At 50.9% G+C, this 23,477-nt stretch overlaps 1 protein-coding gene across 1 annotated transcript in view; it reads right to left on the bottom strand.

The window, feature by feature from the left end:
* The window catches only part of SPAG5 (sperm associated antigen 5), a 643,746-nt gene that overhangs the window by 71,577 nt on the left and 548,692 nt on the right, over window positions 1–23,477 (bottom strand). The window contains exon 24 of the mRNA XM_086955159.1: window positions 15,308–15,382. Coding sequence (XP_086811285.1) covers window positions 15,308–15,382 — 75 coding nt within the window. The remainder of the gene's footprint in view (window positions 1–15,307; window positions 15,383–23,477) is intronic.

The raw sequence follows: 23,477 nt of genomic DNA, 5'->3' as shown, positions 1-23,477 counted from the left end.
AGTGTTTAGCTGGATTTCGACTTAGTTGGCCTGGGATACTGCTAATCAGGGCCCCAGGCTATCTGCTCTCACTGTAAAATGGACTCCATGTACTTTAGGTACATCTCCAATTGGATACTGGTTCACCTTATGAGCCCCTGTATAGTGTACAATAGGTACTCAGGGCATAGGTGCATCCAAGGCCTACCAGGGGCTGCAGCATGTATTATGCCACCCCAGGCTGGCCATTCACATTGACACAACTGGCTGATCACTCAGCTGGGGCAAGGTTGTGTAATCACCCCTTGCTTAGGTATAGTATCCCTATACCTACCATTGCATATAGACACATATATACCTATAAGTCACTCCTATGGCAGGCCTTAACAATCCTGAAGGCAGAGTGCTTGGTTTTATTGTAAGATGGTGCTCTAGCATGAGCTGAGCCTGTCTGCAGCTTTCGGAACCATGTCCTCATAGCTGTTCTATGATATAGCCATACCATATACTCTTAAGAGCATTATAATCCTAGCGGTTAATGCTAACTTTGGTTTGGCTTTATCAAAACATGATGTGTAAGGTGTCATACACTTTGGAATACTACCCCCTCACCAGTTCTGGCAACGGGGGTAGCATTCCACCCTTGGGGAGGGAGAAGGAGTAGTTTGTCCTGTAACTCCAGTTCTGTAGTAGGGGTGTCTCTGTTATAGCCATAATCTAGTGAATAGTCCCGCCCATGTGCGCGGACCCCGGAGCAATCAAAAATAATCTCTTAAATTGTCAAAAAATGCAGAACTGCACAGACACTTAAGAGAGAATTTAAAGACAGATAATGCAGCCTATATCCACAGGCTACACTGTCCAGTACTTCTACTAGAAATTCCACCAACAATCCACAACAGCACAGCCTGTCCAGATTTCTCCACAGAGAAAACTTTCCTTTTCCAGCAAAACCCTCTGGAATGATAGAGAGGAAGGAATGGAAAGACAAGCCCCATAGGCTGCCAAGAGAACCTTCCAGAACTCTCTCAGTATCTCAGAATGCACAATAGTTTACTTTCGGTTCTTTTTGAAGGCATAACACGCCCGACCTGTAGCATTCCGTACATAATATCTTTCTCCACCGGGGAGGAGGGCGGGCGCTTATGACCATAACAGAGATACCCGTACTACAGAACTGGAGTTACAGGACAGAAACTACTCCTTCTGTAGTAGGGGATCTCTGTGTATAGTCATAATCTAGTGAATAGAATGGCAAGCCCATCCCCACATCAAAGCGGCGGTGGAGAGAATAGAATTAACACCACTACTGTGCGAACAGATTTCGCAGCGAAGCCTGCCCAACCTGAGCGTCTGTCCTGGCATCAGTGACCAGACAGTAATGCTTAGCAAAGGTATGGACCGACTTCCAAGTGGCCGCCTTGCAGATTTCTGCAATAGGAACATTACGAAGCAAAGCAGTAGTGGCAGCTCTGCCCCTGGTGGAATGAGCCTTAGGTTTACCCCCTAAGGTCTTATTAGCCTTCTGGTAACACAATTGTACACAGGACACAATCCACCTCGAGATGGACTGTTTTGATGTAGCAAGACCGGTCCCGACTGATCCATAATTGATAAACAATTGGTCTGACCTACGAATATCTTTGGTTTTATCCAGATAAAATTTCAACACCCTCTTAACATCCAGGGAATACAGAGACCTTTCCGCTGGAGATGAAGGATTCTGAAAAAACATAGGTAAAGTTATGGTCTGGTTAACATGGAAATCAGAGAGAACTTTTGGAAGAAATTTAGGGAGAGTACGCATAACAACCTTAGCAGCATGAAATACAGCATAAGGTTCTTGGCAACACAACGCCTGAATTTCACTCACCCTGCGGGCCGATGTGATGGCCACGAGGAATGCAGCCTTCCAGGACAGGTGCTGCAACGAAGCCTTATGAATAGGTTCGAAAGGCTCCTCCATCAATCAGGACAGCACCACATTCAAGTCCCATGAAGGCGAAGGAAGCCGGACAGGAGGGAACACTTTCTTCAAGCCTTCCAAAAAGTCTATGATCACAGGGATCTGCAAGAAGGAAGTCTTTGAAGGGCATTTCCTGTAGGCAGTCAGCGCAGCGAGATGAACCTTAATGGAATGAACATTAAGGCCAGACTGCGCCAAATATAGAAGATACGGAAGGATGACATATTCCTTACAAGTCATTGGATCATAGTTCTTGGACTTGCACCAGATGCAGAATCCTTTCCACTTGTAACAGAAAGCTGTTACACCAGTCGATCCATAGCGCATTCCCTAGCGTCCCCTGCTGGTAGAACCTGGAGGCGAAGTCTTGGCATTTGCTGTTTTCGGCAGTGGCGAACAGATCTACGTCTGGAGTCCCCCACCTTGCGAAGACGTCTCCTAATACTTCGTCGTTTATGACCCATTCGCGGTTTTTCTGAATCAGTCTCCTCAGCGCGTCCGCCTGCACATTCTGCACACCTGGCAGATGAGAAGCCGTTATCGTCACTCCTCTGGCTAACAGCCAGTGCCAGATCGCCTAGGCATCCTGTGACAGTGTGCGTGATCGCGCACCCCCCCTGCTTGTCGAGGTAAAACATCGTGGTCGTATTGTCCGTCTGCACAAGCAAGGAGTCGGTCTGGAAGGACAGATGAAAGGCCTTCCGTGCCAAGTGAGTAGCTCTGAATTCCAGGAAACTGATGTGAGACGTGGATTCTGTCGGAGACTACGCTCCCTGGATCTGTAGATGGTCTGAATGCGCTCCCCAGCCCAGGAGAGATGCATTCGTAACGATAGTCCGAGTCGGGAAGTCCCTGTGGAAAGGAACCCCCCTGAGGATATTCTCTGCTGAGCACCACCATCTCAGGGACAGTTGAAGAAATAACTGAGTCCGGTCGTCCCAACACCCTTTCTTCTAGTTCCACTGGTCCTCCAAACCGTCCTGTAGCGGCCACATGTGTAGGCGCGCATGCGTAGTCAGGAAGGTACAAGAGGCCATCGATCCCCGTAGAGAAGACAACGTCCTCACTGTTGTAGATGGAGCAGCTAAGAGAGCCTGAGCCTTCCAAAGGATGGATAAGCGTCTCTCCTCCGAGGGAGACACGCTAGCCGATATCGTATTGATGGAGGCTCCCGAGTACTGCAGGCACTGTACCGGGATCGGGACAGACTTGGACAGATCTATGTGCAACCCCAGACGGTCCAGCAGGACAGTTGTCCTGTTGAAGTGCAATCGTGCTTCTTGGAAGTTGGAGGCTTAGATCAACTAATCGTCCAGGTATGGGTAGACAAACACCTTGTTCTGTCTCAGGTGTGCTGCTATCACAGCCATGCATGTCGAAAAAGTCCTGGATGTAAACTTCAATCCATACGATAGTACGGTGTATTGATAGTCATTGGTGCCGACGAGGAAGCACAGGAATTTTCGATGTTTCCAAGGAATGGGCACCTGGAGGTACGCATCCTGCAGGCCTATAGCGCACAGCCATCCTCCTCTTTGCAGCTTAGGATAAATCCGGCACAAAGATCGCAACCCTCCGTTTGCTTAACGCAAAACCAGAATGGGCCTGAACTCGATCTAGTCCTCCTCTCGCACCCGAAAGCCCCATGACTACAGACCTTCTCTTAGAGACCAAAGGACGTATTATCTCCCTGCTTCCCAACAGGGTAACGGCCTCCGCTCGGAACTCGCGCAGCTGGAACTGTGAGTGAACCGGTGGAATTGCTGGAGGAAGGCTGACAAACGAAGACTGTCTAGACCCGGCCGGCCTTTGTTCGCCGAGGAGCATCAAGCTCTCCAGCGTATACGCACAATATACTTGTGAATTATTAAATGGCGGCCCGGGACCATATACAAATTCTGGGAGGATAACACGCCGCTAGAAAGGGCGGAAGGCCTTAAGCCGTTCTCCACGCCCCAAACCTACAGCCTTCAAAAATCTCCGATTCAGACTTCATGCAGGCCACTCACTACCCTCATGGCAGCCCAAGGGTTGCCCAAAGAACGGGAGAGTAGAAGCACACCGCTGAGCCGCAGGCTGCAGAGACGTCAGACGAATACAAGTATAGCAACGTAGGAGTAGTTTCTGTCCTGTAACTCCAGTTCTGTAGTAGGGGTATCTCTGTTATAGTCATAATCTAGTGAATAGTCCCGCCCATGTGCGTGGACCCCGGCAATCAAAAATAATCTCTTAAGTTGTCAAAATCATGCAGGAACTGCAAAGACACTTAAGAGAGAATTTAAAGACAAATAATGCAGCCTATATCCACAGGCTACACTGTCCAGTACTTCAACTAGAAATTCCACCAAAAATCACCACACACAGCCCAGCCTGCCAGTTTCTACCATAGAGAAACCTGCCTCCCCCAGTCCAAGACTCAGGAATGATAGAGAGGAAGGTAGGGACAGACAAGCCCCATAGGCTGCCATTATGTGGCTTAAATAGGATACTGTGCCTTTAAGAGAACTTTCCAGACTTCTCCCAGTATCCCAGAATGCATAGCAGGTCCAACTTACTTTCAGTTCTTTTTGAAGGCGTATAAAACGCCAGACCTGCAGCATTGTTCACATGAAGAATTCTCCACCGGGGAGGAGGGAGGGCGCTTATGACTATAACAGAGATACCCCTACTACAGAACTGGAGTTACAGGACAGAAACTACTCCTTCTGTAGTAGGGGATCTCTGTGTATAGTCATAATCTAGTGAATAGAATGGCAAGCCCATCCCCACCACTAAGCGGCGGTGGAGAATAAATACATAATGCCACTATTGTGCGAACAAATTCCGCAGCGAAGCCTGTCCAACCTGAGCGTCTGCCCTGGCGTCAGTGTCCAGGCAGTAATGCTTAGCAAAGGTATGAACCGACTTCCAAGTGGCTGCCTTGCAGATCTCAGCAATCGGCACGTTACGGAGCAGAGCCGTCGTGGCAGCTTTGCCCCTGGTGGAATGAGCCTTAGGCTTACCTCCTAAGGTCTTATTAGCTTTCTGATAACACAATTGTATGCAGGACACAATCCACCTAGAGATGGACTGCTTAGAGGTCGCAAGACCTGTCCTGACCGATCCATAATTGATAAACAACTGGTCAGACCTACGGATATCTTTGGTTTTATCCAGATAAAATTTCAACACCCTCCTAACATCCAGAGAATGGAGAGACCTCTCCGCTGGGGATGAAGGGTTCTGAAAGAACGTAGGTAAAGTTATAGTCTGGTTGACATGAAAGTCAGAAATAACCTTGGGAAGAAATTTAGGGTGAGTACGCATAACAACCTTAGCAGCATGAAATACAGTATAAGGTTCAGTACAACACAACGCCTGAATTTCACTCACCCTGCGGGCCGATGTAATGGCCACGAGGAACGCCGCCTTCCAGGACAGGTGCTGCAACGAAGCCTTATGAATAGGTTCAAAAGGTTCCTTCATCAATCTGGACAGCACCACATTCAATTCCCATGAAGGCGAAGGAAGCCTGACAGGAGGGAATACTTTCTTCAATCCTTCCAGAAAATCTTTGATCACGGGGATCTGGAAAAAGGAAGTCTGTGAAGGGCATTTCCTGTAGGCAGTCAATGCAGCCAGATGAACCTTAATGGAATGCACATTAAGGCCAGACTGCGCCAAATGTAAAAGGTAGGGAAGGATGACATCTTCCTTACAGGTCGTAGGATCATGGTTCTTAGACTGGCACCAGATACAAAACCTCTTCCACTTGTAAGCGTATGAAGTCCGAGTGGAAGGTCTCTTGGACTCCTTCAGTATGTCCATGCAATCGTCGGGCAGATTCAGATGGCCATATTGCACTATCTCAGGAGCCATGCCGCCAAACTCAAAGACGAGAGGTTGGGGTGTAACATCCGTCCCCCGAACTTCGTGAGAAGGTCCGGCCTGCACGGCAACCGGATGTGAGGAAGGAGAGACCGGTGAAGTAGGTCCGTGAACCACCACTGCCTGGGCCACTCCGGGGCGATGAGTATCATCCGAGCCCTGGACCGGGCCAGCTTGATGAGCACCGCCGGAATCAGGGGAATGGGAGGAAAGGCGTACAGAAAGCTGTTCGTCCAGTCGATCCATAACGCATTCCCCAGCGTCCCTTGCTGGAAGTACCTGGAGGCGAAGTCTCTGCATTTGCTGTTTTCGGCGGTGGCGAACAAATCTACGTCTGGAGTTCCCCACCTTGCGAAGACTTCTCCTAGTACTTCGTCGTTTATGACCCATTCGTGGTTTTCCTGAAGCAGTCTGCTCAGTGCGTCTGCCTGAACATTCTGCACACCTGGTAGATGGGTGGCCGTTATCGTCAGTCCTCTGGCTAGGAGCCAGTGCCAGATCGCTTGCGCCTCCTGCGACAGAGTGCGCGATCTCGAGCCCCCCTGCTTGTTGAGGTAATACATCGTGGTGGTATTGTCTGTCTGTACAAGCAGAGAGTTGGTCTGGAAGGACGGAAGAAAGGCCTTCAGCGCCAAGTGAACAGCCCTGAGTTCCAGGAAATTGATGTGATACGTGGCCTCCATCGGTGACCACGTGCCTTGAATCTGTAGAGTCCCGGAGTGCGCTCCCCATCCCAGAAGAGACGCATCCGTCACGACAGTCTGCGTGGGAATGTCCTTGTGAAAGGGAACCCCTCTGAGGAGATTCTCCGCCGAACACCACCACTTCAGGGACTGAAGAGCATGCAGCGACAGGCGAATCTTGTCGTCCCAAGATCCTTTCCTCTGATCCCACTGATCCTCCAAGCACTCCTGCAACGGTCTCATGTGCAGCCGTGCGTGCGGCGTCAGGAAGATACAAGAGGCCATCGATCCCAGTAGAGAAGACACCGTCCTCACTGTTGTAGATGGAGTCGTCATAAGAGCCTGAGCCTTCCGAAGGAGTGATAATCGTCGCTCTTCCGAAGGAGACACGCTTGCTGACAGCGTATTGATGGAGGCTCCCAAGTACTGTATGCATTGGACCGGAGTCGGGACAGACTTGGCCATGTTGATGTGCAACCCCAGCTTGTTCAAGAGAACGCACGTCTTCTGGAAGTGTGCTCGCGCTTCCGAGAAGGAGGATGCCTTGATCAGCCAATCGTCCAAGTACGGGTAGACGAACACCTTGTTCTTCCTCAGGTGTGCCGCTACCACCGCCATGCACTTCGAGAATGTCCTTGGCGCAGACTTCAGTCCGAATGGGAGTACTGTGTATTGATAGTGATTGGTGCCGACTTGGAACCGCAGGAACTTCCTGTGTTTGTGTGCAATGGGCACATGGAAGTAAGCATCCTGTAGGTCTATAGCGCAAAGCCAGTCTCCCTGTTGCAACTGAGGGTAGATCTGGTGCAACGACAGCATGCGGAACTTTTCTCTGCGAATCCACTTGTTTGCCTGTCGCAAATCCAGAATGGGCCTGAACTCGTTCCTGTCCTTCTTGCGAACCAGAAAGAACCGGGAGTACAGACCTCTTCCTCTCTGAGACAGAGGTACGTCCTCTATCGCCCTTTTCCTCAACAGGATATCCGCCTCCGCCTGAAGCTCGCGCAGCTGAAACTGCGAGCTGACCGGGGGAAATCGCTGGAGGAGGGCTGGTGAACCGAAGACTGTATCCATTGCAAACAATATTCAGCACCCACTTGTCCTGAGTAATTTTTCTCCACTCTGCCAGAAAAAATTGGATGCTTCCCCCTACCGGAGTGGGTAACGGATCCGGGGGAAGTAAGTTCCTAGGGCCTAGGCCCCGCCTGGCCCTTGGGCGCCGAAGCCGACTGCTGGCCTCCTCTGCCCTTCTGCCGCTTCTGGAACGGCTGCTGCTGTTGCGAGTGCCCCGAAGCCTGTCCCCGGCCTCGTCCTTGCCCTCCGAACCGCCGTTGGAAAGGGCGGTACTGCTTCTTGGTTTCCTTGGGCTTTTCCAGGCCCACCGCCGTCAGTGTTTCGGCCTCCGCCTTCATGCGGGCCATTTCATCATCTGCGTGCTTCCCGAAGAGGGTCTCCGCGGAAAACGGCAGATTGGCCACCCTCTGCTGCGCGTCCGGTTTCAGGGACGTCAGTCGGAGCCAGGCGTGGCGCCGTTGGTTGATCCCGTGGCAGAACCCGTGAGCAGCCAACAGGGAAGAGTCCGCAGCCGCGCTGATTATCTGGTTGGCCACCAGCATCCCCTCACTCAGGACCTCCATGAAGTCTTCACGCTGCTCCCGAGGTAGATGCTCCGCAAAGCGCTCGAGGGAGTCCCAGAGGGCGCGGTCGTAACGCCCCAACAGAGCCGTGGCACTTGCCGCTTTCATGGATGTCGCGGAAGTCCCACAGATTTTTCGCCCCGCCGAGTCCATCCACCTAGACTCCTTGTCCGGGGGAACCGTGGAGGTCGGGGTGGTGGAGTGCTGCTTGCGGGCCGCCGTGACGATGACGGAGTTAGGCGGAGGCTCCGCTCTCAAGAAGGCCGGATCCGAGTCGGGAGCCCGGTATTTCTTTAGTAGCCTGGACGGGGCCGCTCTCGTCACAGCCGGGGTGAGAAACAGCGCCATAGCCGGTTCTTCCAAGCCCGGCACCAAGGGCAGGAGGGGACGAGACATGTGCCTCTGATGTAGAGTCTCGAAGATGAAGGACGTCTTCGGAGTAGGCACTGTCAGTGTAATGCCTAGCTTCGCTGCGCCCCTCAACAGGACGTCTTGAAAGGCAACCAGGTCATCTATCGGGGACACTCTGGTGTCCGGTGACCCCGACAGCGTAGGTGAATAGTCCCTGGTCCCAGACGATCTCGTGCGAGAGCGAGATTCGCGCCTCCTATGGCGGTGTCTCGACCTCGTGGAAGATCTGCGCCTAGAGCGAGAACGAGACCTGCCAGCTCTAGGGCGCTCCTTCGGTTTGCGAGGAGGGGTCTTCCGTGGCTTCTCACGGGGACTCTTCGGATCCTCCCGGGGCTTCGGTTTCGGGGTCCCCTTGGGAGGAACAGGCAGTGACGGCAGTGAAGTGGACCTCGGCGGAGGAACCACCGGCTGCGGGGTGGGCCCATGCGGTGGGACCGGAGGTGGAGCAGGATCCCCCGTGGGAAGTGGTGGCACGGGCGGAGGGTCCTCCTTCGGTACGGGTGGAGGAGCAGGAGTCCCGGGTCGAGATGGAGTGTACACTTCCGAGTACACCGAGCCCGGTGACACTTTAGGGGACGGGTGCGGAGATCCATCCCCATCAGCAGGCGACCTCTTCCTCTTGCGTCCACTGGAAGTGGCGTGACTCCTGGGGCTAGAGCCCCCTCTGCGTCGTTTGGGAGAGGGAGACCTACTCCTCGACGCTGACCGCTGTCTGCTGGACGCAGAACGACGCTTTTCCGGCGTCGAACGGCGCTTCCTGGACTCCGGCGTCGAACGTCGTCCCCTCGACGTCGACCCTCTCATCCTCGGCGTCGAACGTCGACTCCTCGACGTCGATCCCCTCTTGCGCGACCTCTCACGTCGCCCTCTCGACGTCGGGCTGTCCGCCCTCGACGTCGATCGTCGTCGTCGTCTTGATGTCCCCGACGTCGAGGAGCCCCTCGACGTCGATCGGCGGTGTCGCCTCGACGACGATCGGCGGTGTCGCCTCGACGACGACCGACGGCGAGCGTCGGTGCCGCTTCGACGGCGAGCGCCGATGCACGTCCCTGCGCCTTCGGCGTCGGTATGAAGACCTCGACGTCGACGAAGACGATGACGTCGATGGCGGCTTCGACGTCGGCTTCTCCTTCGCCGTCGAGCCGTCACGCCGTCTCGACCCGGAGCCCCGGGGAGACGGGGAGCACGCCGTCGTCATCCCTCTCGACGCCGTCGTCGAAGCCCTCGATGTCGACGGAGAATGGGATCGTTGGCTGGACTTCCTGCCCCCGGGGAGCCCCCCAGGGGCCTCAGCAGAGGCAGAGGGATCCCTCCCAGGCTGCCCAGACCCACCTGCAGCACGTTGGCGCCTATCCTCCAGGCCAGCCAGCCTGATCTTCAATCTGTCCCTGAGTGTCCTAGCAGAAAGTTGCTGGCAGATCACACACTCCTCAGGGCCATGATCTTCTGGAAGGCACACGATGCAGACATCATGGGGGTCGCTTTTGGCCTTCTTCCTCTCACATGCTGGGCACTTAACAAAAAGGCCAGGCATTTCGGAGCCCCAAAACGCCTAAAAAACAGCACAAAAGTGAGAAGAGAACACCAAGCAGTAATTACAGCACTTTTAAAAGTCAAAAAGTGCAAAAACGAATTCAATAACCCCTTGAAAAAGGGAGAGCTCAATGCCAGGGTCCTGTAAGCAGGAGCCGGAAAAAAGAACTGAAAGTAAGTTGGACCTGCTATGCATTCTGGGATACTGGGAGAAGTCTGGAAAGTTCTCTTAAAGGCACAGTATCCTATTTAAGCCACATAATGGCAGCCTATGGGGCTTGTCTGTCCCTACCTTCCTCTCTATCATTCCTGAGTCTTGGACTGGGGGAGGCAGGTTTCTCTATGGTAGAAACTGGCAGGCTGGGCTGTGTGTGGTGATTTTTGGTGGAATTTCTAGTTGAAGTACTGGACAGTGTAGCCTGTGGATATAGGCTGCATTATTTGTCTTTAAATTCTCTCTTAAGTGTCTTTGCAGTTCCTGCATGATTTTGACAACTTAAGAGATTATTTTTGATTGCCGGGGTCCACGCACATGGGCGGGACTATTCACTAGATTATGACTATACACAGAGATCCCCTACTACAGAAGGACAATTCCACCATACCTGGGGGTCGGCAGGAGAGAAAAACTCCGCTCCGACACCGATGTTTAAATCTGAAACTATCAGGCCCTTTAGACTCTCTTGTAAGGCCTCCCTCCTGTCTTTCGGCAGGGGAACCACAAATCGGTGGAGAAACACCCCCACACAGGGGGTCTTACCACAACGGCCCAGCAACAGCGGGCCACAGCATGCCGTCTGCATACCGCCACCCCTGTGACCAAGTCAGGAGTACGGTTGAAGCCAGAACCTCCTGGCAGGTGGAAGTGGACGAAAGTTAAGTACCGCCAACCAGCTAAGAGGAGGAGAGAGCCTCCCAGTACTCATGGAAGAAGCCTCCCTGGCATCAAGGCACGGGGATTCGCAGAACGAGGGGCCAAAGGCCCCTGGGGTGGTGGGTAGGAGAGGTAATCAAGAGAATTCCGAAACATCCCCGGTGGTCACACCAGTGGTGGCAGAGCAGGAGGCGACCCAGACGCTGAGTAGGTATGCGAATACTTAAAACTAAGCAAAAGGACCAATGTCCCCCGCTTACACGTGGTAAGTAGCCACAGACTCCCCATCAGAAGGGTTCCTCGACGCTGATCAACTGCACGGCGTCGTGAGTGGACGTTGCCGGGAACACAAAGTCCCCTCCTACGAAGAGAGGCTCACCACGGAGCGAGGCCTGGAACAAGACCCAGGCGTCAAGCGCCGGCAAGTATTCCGCGGCTGTAACCCATGACGTCGACCTCACTACGACGTCACCATCACTAAGACAGTGACTGTCTCTACGACATTGCTGTACATCGACATCAAACAGCACTGCACCGAAACGCCGAGCCATCAATAAACGTGACGTCTGGCCTAACGGAAGATAGCGGAGCCTAAGCGACCAACGCCCCAAAAGGAGCCTCACTGCTCCATGACGTCGAGCCTCACTGCTCCATGACGTCAGAGGCACTCCATGACGTCAGAGGCACCCCATGACGTCAGAGGCACTCCATGACGTCAGAGGCACTCCATGACGTCAGAGGCACTCCATGACGTCAGAGGCACTCCATGACGTCAGAGGCACTCCATGACGTCGAGGCACTCCATGACGTCGAGGCACTCCATGACGTCGAGGCACTCCATGACGTCGAGGCACTCCATGACGTCGAGGCACTGCATGACGTCGAGGCACTCCATGACATCGAGGCACTCCATGACATCGAGGCACTCCATGACATCGAGGCACTCCATGACGTCGAGGCACTCCATGACGTCGAGGCACTCCATGACGTCGAGGCACTCCATGACGTCGAGGCACTCCATGACGTCGAGGCACTCCATGACGTCGAGGCACTCCATGACGTCGAGGCACTCCATGACGTCGAGGCACTGCATGACGTCGAGGCATTCCATGACGTTAAGGCACTCCATGACGTCCTCAACGCTGACCGGAACCGCGTCATAGCTCAGACGATCCCCTATTGGGGAGAACCCCAGAGGTCACCGCATGGGGACCGGTAGAGGACCTACCCTCTCCTTACCCAGAGGCTGAAGATGCCTTCAAACTCCCCTGCTCCAAGCCTGGGAGCCGAAGCCTCCTAGAAAAGAAGTTAGAGAAGACTGGTGTCAAAAGACACAGGCAAACACAGAATATAAACCCTGTGAGCTTCAGCTTTGGTCTTTAATTCAGGAGCAGACAAAGCACTTGTCAGACAGAAATAGTACTAAGACAACAAGACTGCAGAAATTCTGCCCCCCAAAAAACAAAGCAGAATGTAGATAAAGACCAAAGACGTCGAGTGAAGCTGCAAAAATCCAAAATTATCACAAAAATTGAATAAAAAAAGCTAAAAAAAGAAGAGCTAATGCTCCAGGGTCCTGCTAGCAGGAGCCGGAAAAAAGAACTGAAAGTAAGAGGGACCTGCTGTGCATTCTGAGATACTGAGAGAGTTCTGGAAGGTTCTCTTAAAGGCACAGTATCCTGTTTTGAACCACATAATGGCAGCCTATGGGGCTTGTCTGTCCATTCCTTCCTCTCTATCATTCCAGAGGGTTTTGCTGGAAAAGGAAAGTTTTTCTCTGTGGAGAAATCTGGACAGGCTGTGCTGTTGTGGATTTTTGGTGGAATTTCTAGTAGAAGTACTGGACAGTGTAGCCTGTGGATATAAGCTGCATTATCGGTCTTTAAATTCTCTCTTAAGTGTCTGTGCAGTTCTGCATTTTTTGATAACTTAAGAGATTGTTTTTGATTGCTCCCGGGTCCGCGCACATGGGCGGAACTATTCACTAGATTATGACTATACACAGAGATCCCCTACTACAGAAGACATGTAGTTGTAGCTTTACCGGTTAAAGTTAAACAGAGCTCAGCATCACAAAATGGATGCTGCTGCCACAGACACAAGTCTGACCTCCTGCAGCTGGGAACCCTTCCAGCGAGGGAGGCCTGGACAATAGATTTCCTGCCTTGGGAGGTGCTAGCACCTCCCCAGACAGGCTATAGTGTATTGGGAAAGGGTGAGTTAAATGAGATGAGACACTGCCTGGGGCACACAAGATGCTCCATGCATAGCCCGGTTCAAACCAGTTGCTGGGGCACTCCAGCCCCAGCTCTGGCGTGAAACTGGACAAAGGGAAAGGGGTGTAACCACCCCCTTCCCTGGTCCCACCCATAGGAGGGACCTAGCAGGTAATCCAGTCCCTTTAATCAGTATAAAGCTAGTAGCTGAGTCCAGAGACTTTAGATTATCCTGAACTGAAACGAAACTCCGGACCTTCGACATTCTACTGCAACTAGAAGACTGAAGAATCTCCCTTGTGGTCAAGGAGTGTCCACCCTGTGCAAACAGGCACCACCTAGGGAATTGCCTGTTTGCTTTGTCGACGCTCCCGAAGGATCCCGACGACTCTGCTTCACAGGACTGGACTTCCAGACTTCTCCGACCCCGACCCACACCTCCAGCAGAGCTGAGACCCGTGGCGGACACGAAAGACGTGAGACCGGACACCTGGCCATTTTGCTCTTTGCTAAATTGTGCAGCTTCTGAGGCGTCCTCGAAGTTGTGCATTGGGACTTCAGAAACCCCAACACCGAGTCGTAAGTGCACCGAAGCTCAGCCCTCCACACTCCACGAGTGCCGCGTGGGGCCTGCTCTTGCATTTCCTCTCGACGCGTCTTTGCGGTTGCTAGCCCGCTGGATAGTGGCCATCTTGAAGAATCCATTTTGAAACAACGCTGCTTGCCTGGTTGCTCTGGACTTACTCTTGCTTGCCTGTAAAGGGGAAGCTCCACAGACCTTGCTGGTCTGTACAAGAATCTGATCTTCACTTCCTGTGTGGGTTGCCTTTGCCAGGGCTTGTTGACTCCAATCCAGAAGTCAACACCGCCAACAGCGAGAGCCTTCGTAGGACAGTCCGTATCCAGCTCCTGGTCGTTGTCGACGCATCCTGGTCCATGTGGCTGCAGAGACAAGCTTCCCTTCTTCACCTGTTTGCAGCTCGACATCGCCTGGTTCCTTCCTGGTCACTGGCTAGTGACCCAGACTCTGTCCCCTCTGCTTTCAGGTTCTTCACTACTCCGATCCACCCTTGGATCCATCCGGGTTGTTTGGACTGATACAGGGTGCCCACTAGAATAGTGGACATCACATATCAGGCCAACTTCTCACAGGGACCTGTCTGCTCATGCAGATCGGTCCTCACATGAGGTATAGTGCACCCTGCTCTAAGGGTGGGTTACCAAGACCTCATGCAGTGCTGGGCAGGCATGGCACACAGGGATATGTGCCTTGTCGACTCTTCACTTTTAGCTCCACCACAATACGCAGGCGGCAATGGTGCATGTTTTGTAGTGAGAGGTCCCTGAATGTGGCATGATATATGCTGCAGCCCTCAGGGGCCTTTCCCTGGTAACCAAGCCCTTGGTACCATAGGTACTCCTTACAAAGGACTTACAGGCAGGCAGAGTTGTGCCAAATGTGGAAACAATGGCACAGGTTAAGGAAAGAACACAGGCCCTGGGATCCTCATTGGCAGGGACCCAGGGCACACTCAGTCAAATTGCATCACATATCTGGCAAAGGTAAGGGGGTAACTATGCAGATATGGCACTTTTCTACATCCATCCCTCCCACCCAAAAAATCCAGAAAAAAATGTTGGTTAATAGTGCAGGAGGGTAGGATCACAGCTGTCAAGAGGCGTGTTTCTTGCAAGAAATCTCTTGAGCTAGTTATCGTTTGATAGCAACCAGCATTGTGCATGCTGGAGTTTTTGTGTCTGTGTTTACAATGTTAATATCTAAACTACAAGTTTTTGAATGCAAAATGTTCTTGACAAAAACGTTAGGACTTATCGTATTGACAATTGCAACGTCACACCTGACATGGGGCCACACAGGGCAGGACAGAAACACAGACACACAAAAGAAAAGGAGGCCACATAAACAGGTAACTGGATAGGAGAGCGCAAGCATACAGGGCAGGTCAGGATGGCACTTGGAGATGGCACTGCAGGATGGGAAACTGTATATAGATGCTGGATGGGAGGTGCACTTGCATCCAAGGCAAAACTGAAGGCCACACACTTAGGGACAGGATGAAAAGTCAGGTGGCAGTACAGTACTGAGACAGAGGATAACATTTTTAGTAAATATTCCTTACATGTCGCATTGTCTTCTGGAGAACTTCAGACTTTGAATTTTCGGTATCTATCAGCAACAGTCGTAGCTTGGTAAGCTAGAAAAAATATTTATAAGAAAAAATTAGTTTAGCCAAAGATACATCTCAACTCCTGGACTGGACTTACACCTTTACTAAGAGATTTCACCAATCATTGTCCATGAAAGTATACTGTCTAACTCATTGAAATGGTATGATCTTCATTGTGTTAGAGGCTGACTCAACCCCGTTTAAAAGTAATTCCCAAATGCCTTCAAAAAAGCAAGCCTACCCAGTACCTGACAAAGAGAAGCGCTCCCTGTTGATAAAGAAAAAATAATTGACATACTTATAAATCTGATTCTCCTGCATTGGCTTTTATAGCTTCACATGATACATTCTTATGCACATAGTCCCTCCTTTAACCCAAAATGGAAATAATTGATAGATTGAAAACACAACAACATTTATTTTTCCAAGCTTTATTTTCTATTGAGTTTTAGTTCTATTTTTAGTATGTAACTGTAGGAAGGTGGATATCGGACTACCCCCAACTTTTTGCCTAGTGTTTTGCTGGTTTTCGACATAGTTGGCCTGGGATCCTGCTATTCAGGACCCCAGGCTTCCTGCTCTCTCTGTTAAAATGGACTCCATGTACCTTAGGTACATATCTAATTGGTATTGGGTCAATCTTGTAAGTCCTTGTACAGTGTACCATAGGTACCCAAGGCATAAGTGAACCCAAGGCCTACCAGGGGCTGCAGCATGTATTATGCCACCCCTGGCTGGCCATCCAAATCTGACACAAGTGGCTGATCAATCAGCTGGGGCAAGGTGGTATAATCACCCTTTGCTTTAGATATAGTATACCTATATCTAAACCTAAAATGGACACATATTCCTATAAGTCACTCCTATGGCAGGCCTTAACAATCCTGGAGGCAGAGTGCTTGGAATTATGTGAGATGGTGCTCTAGCATGAGCTGAGCCTGTCTGCAGCTTTCGGAACCAAGTCCTTTAGCTGTTTCCATGATAACGCTATACCATATACTCAAGTGCATTATAATCCTCGCGGTTATTGCTAACTTTGGCATAGCATTATCAAAACATGTTGAATAAGGTGTCATACGAATTGGAATACTACCCCCTCGCCAATTCTAGCGACGGGGGTAGCATTCCACCCTTCTAGAGGGACACAACATGTATGTAACTGTGAACCCCGGTTAAAGTTAACTCGAGCCTCAGCATCACAAAATCACCCCCCTTCCTGGTCCCACCCATAGGAGGGACATAGTGATAGTACAGCCCCTTTAGCAGAATAAAGGTAGGAGCTGGTCCCATTCCAAATTAGATTAGCCGGAATTGAATCTACAAGAAGAAACTCTGGACTTCTATGTTCTGCTCCACAGAAGACTGAAGAAATCTCCCTTGTGGCCAAGGAGTGACCACCCTGTACAAGCGGGCACCATCAAGCGTCCAGCGGTTCACTTTGTCATCTTCCCGAGTGGATTCAGACTTCAGAGCGCGACGAGACCCGGACTTCCAGACCTCTCCGACCTCTACCTACATCTGCAGCACAGCTGAGATCCGTGGGTGCGACGAGACACGTTTGACCGGCCATCTTGAAGAAACTGCACTTCGCTTCCAGCACGACTTCTGAGGTATCCTCGACAAAGTGCTTTGGGGATTGAGAAGCCCCAGCCCCGAGCAGCACCTGCACAGAAGATCAGCCCTACAGCATCCATGAGATCTGCGTGGGGCCCTTTTGCTTGATTGCTGCTCGACGCGTTGTCTGGTCACTTGCCTAGACGACGATCCTTGAAATCCACACCGCTGGTCTGGTTGCTCCAGACTGGCCCTTGCTTCCCTGCAAAGGAGAAGCACCCCGGACCCTCCTGGTCCGCACCAGACTCCTTTTCCACTCACCGCGTGGGTTGCCTTTGCCAAGGCCCGTTGACGCCGAATCCGGAACCAACACCGCCGACAGCGAGAGCCTGCGTGGGACAGCTCGTGCCTCCATCCTGGTTGTCCAAGACACCTCCTGGTCCACGTGGCTGCAGAGTCAAGCGTCCACTCTTCACCTGATTGCGACAACAGCATCTGGTTCCTTCCTGGTTCCACTCCAGTCACTGGCTAGTGACTGTGAACATTGTCCCCTCCGCTTTCAGGTATCCATCTTCCTTGATCCACCCTTGGACCCATCCGGACAGCTTCCTCCTGGTCGCCTGCAGCATCTTTTCTTCAAGGCTCCATTGACTTCAACGCAGAAACCCGACACACTTTCACACCTATGCACCCGCAGCCCGTGGGTGAGGTAACAAGAGCATTTCGGTGCTCAAGGGTACATTGACTCTCCTTGTGTCCAGTTTCACAGTCGTTTTAGTCCTAACTAGTCAGAACTGTCCGTACTCACCTTTTTCGTAAACTGTACTGTCCATTGACTTTGTTACGAAACTCGCGTGGGAGTTCACACTCTGCCCATGCGCCCCATGGGCCTCCTATTACTTACCCAAAGTTGGGATAGTGTAGTCCCAATGATCCTACAGCCTCTGGACAGCTCCATTCCTTCTATCAACTTTCTCAACCCACTTACTTAGTATATGGTTTGCCGTGTAATTCGTGCAACGTAAACGTATTTTTCCTAAGAGTCTTGTCATGTGCTTAGCCCTCTGATCTCATAAAGAGATCAGAGGTGTTTGTTATTAATAAATATACTGTTATTTTCATAACAACCTGTGTGGTGTCCTTTCACTTGGTATTCAAGGGGTTATATGTGGTAAAACAGATGGCTTCACATGCCAAAAGAGTTTAGCCTAAGACTGCTTTGTCCATGCTACCATTAGGATAGCTGGTCTATAAGGTTGACTTACAACCAATCACCATAAGGGTTGTTTGGACTGATACAAGGTGATCACTAGAACTAGTGAGCATCATATATCAGGCCAACTTCTCACAGTAACCATTAATTGTATCACTACTGTGAGAAGCTGGCTTGGTATATGATGCAAACACAAGGAGAGGATTAACGGAGCACTGAAACTTTTCAGACACTCACCCCCAGTCACAGATCTGAGTTTAATCTATCATCGTTCTTTAGCTCACTTCGCCAACTCAGTTCTTTTCACATGGGAACAGTCAAGCCCGAACTGCCAGCTAGATCTTTCCTGACCAGAACCAAGCATCCTGGGACAGGTTTCGGGCTAACAGCCCTCATCAGCCAGGCTAGCTTGTATCCAGGGGCAAAGTGAGCAAGGGACCCACATTTGGGCATTACCCTGCCAACTTAGGGCGAACAAAGCAAACACAAGGAGATGATGGACGGAGCACTGAAACTTCTCAGACACTCACCCTCAGTCACAGATCTGGGTTGAATCCATCATCGTTCTTTAGCCCACAAAAAGTAAAGGTGACCATCAAATAGACCCACAGGCCGGAGGCACTGGAATCGCAGGGGGACCTCAAGTAGCTCACCAAAAAATGCAGGCCACAATGCACATGATGCGGTGTGGCTGAAGATTCTGCTCACAAGAGATGCTCGAGGTTGGGGCTACTTAGAGCCTGAAGAGATTCTTCGAAGGAAGTCAACAAGCATTTACATCTGCAAGTTGACGTGGTGCACAGGGGTTCGGTTATTGCAACCCCCAAGAGGTATACTGCCTCAAACTTGGTGAGAGGGCAGGGCAGGTCTCTGGAGCTGTGGAAAACCACCACGTGTGGCAGTACTTTTTGGAAGGTTCCTGTATGGTGCACATGCACAGACGATGCAGCAGACTGGAAGGGAAACTAAGTTCAGCCCAAACGAAGTTCAGCGAAGTCCAGAGTGCCCAGATGGTAGTGTCTGATCTAAATCTTATCCCACGACAAATCTAAGGACCTACACCCGGGTAAGCCCTTAAGTACCCTAGGGAAAGGGCTGGGATGACGCCCCCACCTGAGGATGCGGGGTGTAAGCAGCTTAAACAGGCCAAGTAGTGCCTGGGATCAACAACGGCCCTTGTCTGACCGCTGTTATAACGTCTGGGAGTGCGCCATTTAACCAAACGGCAAGCTACCAAGCAGAAATCGGAATTTCCACTGTCCGACATGGAGCGTATGCAGCAGGAGCATCAGCAGTGGTGTAAGTGTGAAATACACCAGACACAGCACCTACCGCGGGAAATATAACCCATGAGTAAAACAACTCAAACGGGTAAACCGCGTCCGTTGAGACTACAAAAACCACTGCCTGTCCCTCTAAAGAAACAAGGTATTCCAGCAAGTGATTCGGCACAGCTACATGACTGTGTGCTGGGATATCAACCGCAGCCATATCGATACAGTAACAGAGAAGTACAATGCAACATAAAAAGGCACAACTGGGTAGTAATTCAAATAGAAAACCGTTTTAAAATATCAAGGTTGAAGAAACCATAGGTAGGTTTTATCAGTCATTATTGTCAACCGGAAACAATAGTGAGGGGGTCGTAGACTGATATAAGCACTACTCAAGTGTCTCACAATAAGACCGCACTCGTTGGCAGCGCCATGTTGCAAGGATTTCTGTTCATACACAGAACTGTGCACAGAGACCTAGGACATTAGTGAATTGTGGTGTACCAGAAACTCACCTCAGTACCTAGAAAACTCCAACCAGCTAGCAACAGTGTCACATTAGCTCTTTGTCCCATAGCAAAGTAACCAATGATTAGACAACCTAGAACATGCGACTTAGGACCATCTCAGGAATGGTGGGAACTGAGAACACTTTTGTTATACTCTCATACCAGTCCACAACAGGAGTAAAAAAGAGACACAGTAAGGTTAAAATATTTATGTTAACAGCATGATCTCATGCGCAGTATTTTAGTCAACATAAGCAGACATAAATATGATTAAGAATAATATGGTCAGCATGGTTACAATTCCAGAAAATACAAGGAGAAATCGTATTACAATGATAGTGCAAACAGGTTATATAGCGCCTAGTTTTAACACCCTCCCTATTTAGGAAGAATGAATTATAAACTAAAGAAGGTCACTTGGGCTTGTTTTGGGGGACCCCATTCCCTTTCCGCTCGGTAAGAGTAAATTACATCTGGATCAGCAAGGCTCTCTGCATCCCTGGACTCTTGCAAGTGTGTGAAATCATGGCAAGTGTGCTATGATAAAGGCGCCAGAATCTTACTTGGCTCGCATCTGCCAAAATGTGTCTAGAATGTGTTACATGGACATGCCGATAAACAGGCTCACATGTTATAATAAACTTGACGGCTCAGCACTCCCTGTGCAGTCTAGGGGCAAGATGTATGTCTAGAGATGTCGAAAAACAAACCTTTTCTCATGTGTAGACCTTCGTGAAGGCTAACTTACAAAAACAGCTATGCAGTGTTGTGTGCAAAAGCAGCAAAAGGTAATATGGTGTTTAAACTTCTAATAAGCCATGCTAACATAACATGCATGCAAAAGGAGGCCCTAAACCATACTACAGGACCCCCCTTGGGGAGGGTCTCGACAGGGGGGAGGTTACTGCCATGATTTTTGTCAAGTTTCGAGCCAGAACGGGAGCCAACGGCCTCAAGGACGGGTTTGAACTGGACTATGCACAGGGACACCAAATGTGCCCCTCGTGCAGATGTGGTGGCGCTGGCAAGCGCACCCACCTGGTCCCAATACACTACATTTTGTCTGGGAAGTGGTCACACCTCCCTGTGACAGGATGCCTATTTTTCTGCCTTGCCCTGCTTAAGCTTGGCTTAGCAGCAGGAGGGCAGAAATGTGTGTCTGGTCAGCAGCAACTATTTTGTGCTGTCTGGGTCTAGTAGGTCAAGTCAAGTCAAGTCAAAAGATTTATATAGCGCGCTACATACCCAGAGGGTCTCAAGGCGCTTGAGGAAGGGTGGGGAATTACTTGTCAAATATCCAAGTTTTAAGTTGCTTTCTGAATGCTAGGTGGTTCTGAGTGAGGCGGAGGTGAGTAGGAAGTGAGTTCCAGGTTTTAGCTGCCAGGTAGGAGAAGGATCTTCCTCCCATTGTGGTTTTGTTGATGCAAGGTACAGGAGCAAGGGCTTGGTTGGAGGATCGTAGCTGGCGTGGGGGGGTGTAGAAGGAGAGTCGTGTGTTGAGGCATTCGGGTCCCAGATCGTAAAGTGCTTTGTGTGCGTGAGTTAGGAGGCGGAAAGTGATCCTCTTATTGACGGGGAGCCAGTGGAGGTTTTTCAGGTGACCAGAGATGTGGTCTTTACGCTGGATGTCTAGTATGAGTCTGGCTGAAGCGTTCTGGATGCGTTGGAGTTTTTTCTGGAGTTTTGCGGTGATACCGGCGTATAGGGTGTTTCCGTAGTCCAGGCGGCTCGTGACCAGTGCGTGGGTGACTGTTTTTCTAGTTTCGGTGGGGATCCAGCGAAATGTTTTTTTGAGCATGAGAAGAATGTTCAAGCAAGATGATGAAACGGCGTTGACTTGTCTGTTCATAGAGAGTGAGGAGTCCAGGATGACGCCCAGGTTCCGTGCGTGGTCCGTCGGGATTGGTGCTTTTCCAAGGGCCTCTGGCCACCAAGAGTCATCCCAGGCGGAGGGGGAGGTACCTAAGATAAGGACTTCTGTTTTGTCTGAGTTTAGTTTCAGACGGCTGTGCTTCATCCACTCGGCTACTTCTTTCATTCCTTCATGTAGGTTGGTTTTGGCAGTGTTAGGGTCTTTGGTGAGTGATAGGATCAGTTGAGTGTCATCAGAGTAGGAGATGATGTTGAGGTTGTGTTGGCGTGCGATGGCCACGAGGGGGCTCATGTATACGTTGAAGAGGGTGGGGCTGAGTGAAGATCCTTGTGGTACACCGCAGAAGACTTCAGTGGCCTCAGACTTGAATGGTGGGAGGCGGACTCTCTGGGTTCTTCCGGTGAGGAACGAGGTGATCCATTCCAGAGCTTTTCCTTGGATTCCGATGTTTCTGAGGCGTTGTAGCAGGGTGCTATGACAGACTGTGTCGAAGGCTGCGGAGAGGTCGAGGAGGATGAGGGCGACTGTGTCTCCATTGTCCAGTAGAGTTCGAATGTCGTCTGTTGCTGCGATGAGTGCGGTCTCAGTGCTGTGTTTGGCTCGGAAGCCGGACTGTGAGGAGTCGAGGGATTTGTTGGTTTCAAGGAAGGCGGCGAGCTGGTTGTTGACAGCTTTCTCGATGACTTTGGCTGGGAATGGAAGGAGCGAGATGGGGCGGTAGTTTTTGAGTTCGGTGGGGTCAGCTGTGGGTTTTTTCAGAAGGGCGCTGAGTTCGGCGTGTTTCCAGCTTTCCGGTAATGTGGCGGAGTTGAGTGAGTAGTTGATGACGTCTCGTAGATGTGGTGCTATGATGGAGTCTGCTTTGTTGAAGATGTGGTGAGGGCATGGGTCTGTGGGGGATCCTGAGTGGATGGAGTTCATCAGGCGGATGGTGTCCTCAGTGGAGATTGGGTTCCAGTCATTAAGGATGTTCAAGGGGGGTGAGGGTCATGCAGAGGGTTGGGTGGGTTGGTCTCCGGGTCTGTTGTCGAAGCTGTTGTGGATGTCTGCGATTTTGTTGTGGAAGAATGAGGCTAGGGAATCGCAGAGGGCTTGAGAGGGAGTTATGTCGTTGGAGTTGGCTGAAGGGTTGGTAAATTCTTTGACGATGTTGAATAATTCCTTGCTGTTGTGGGCGTTATTATCTAGTCGGTCTTTGAAAGCGGCTTTCTTTGCAGACCGGATTAGTTGGTGGTGTATGCGGGTGGCGTTTTTGAAGGCATCCCTGGTGCTGGTGTTTGGGTCTTTTTCCAGGCCTTCTCGAGGGAGCGACACAGTTTCTTCGATTTCTTAAGATCATCGTTGAACCAGGAGGCGTTTTTGCGGCACTGGGAACACTGAGAGCCTAACGGAGGGCTGTTCCAGTGCTTGAAATCATACTGAACGGTGTGGGGGTATGATTCCAACATGTTTGATACCAAACATGACAGGATTCGTTGCAGACAGTTTCGAGATGGTCATCACGTAATTTCGCGGTGCCCCTCTATATGGCTGCTTCACTGACAACCCGGGAGAATGGACTCCATAGGCTGTAGGGGTGCCCTGCTCATGCAGGGGCACCCTCTCGCTGAGAAGCAAACACCCTGCTATAGGGGTGACTTATAGGGTTTAAGTGCAGTGACTGATTAGTTACTTACCTGTAATCCTAGTTCTCTTCCAG

Source organism: Lissotriton vulgaris, chromosome 2_1, assembly GCF_964263255.1.
Source record: "Lissotriton vulgaris chromosome 2_1, aLisVul1.2, whole genome shotgun sequence".
Taxonomy (NCBI): Eukaryota; Metazoa; Chordata; class Amphibia; order Caudata; family Salamandridae; genus Lissotriton; species Lissotriton vulgaris.
Note: the sequence above shows the minus strand (reverse complement) of the source record. Positions and strands in the feature narration are given on the sequence as shown.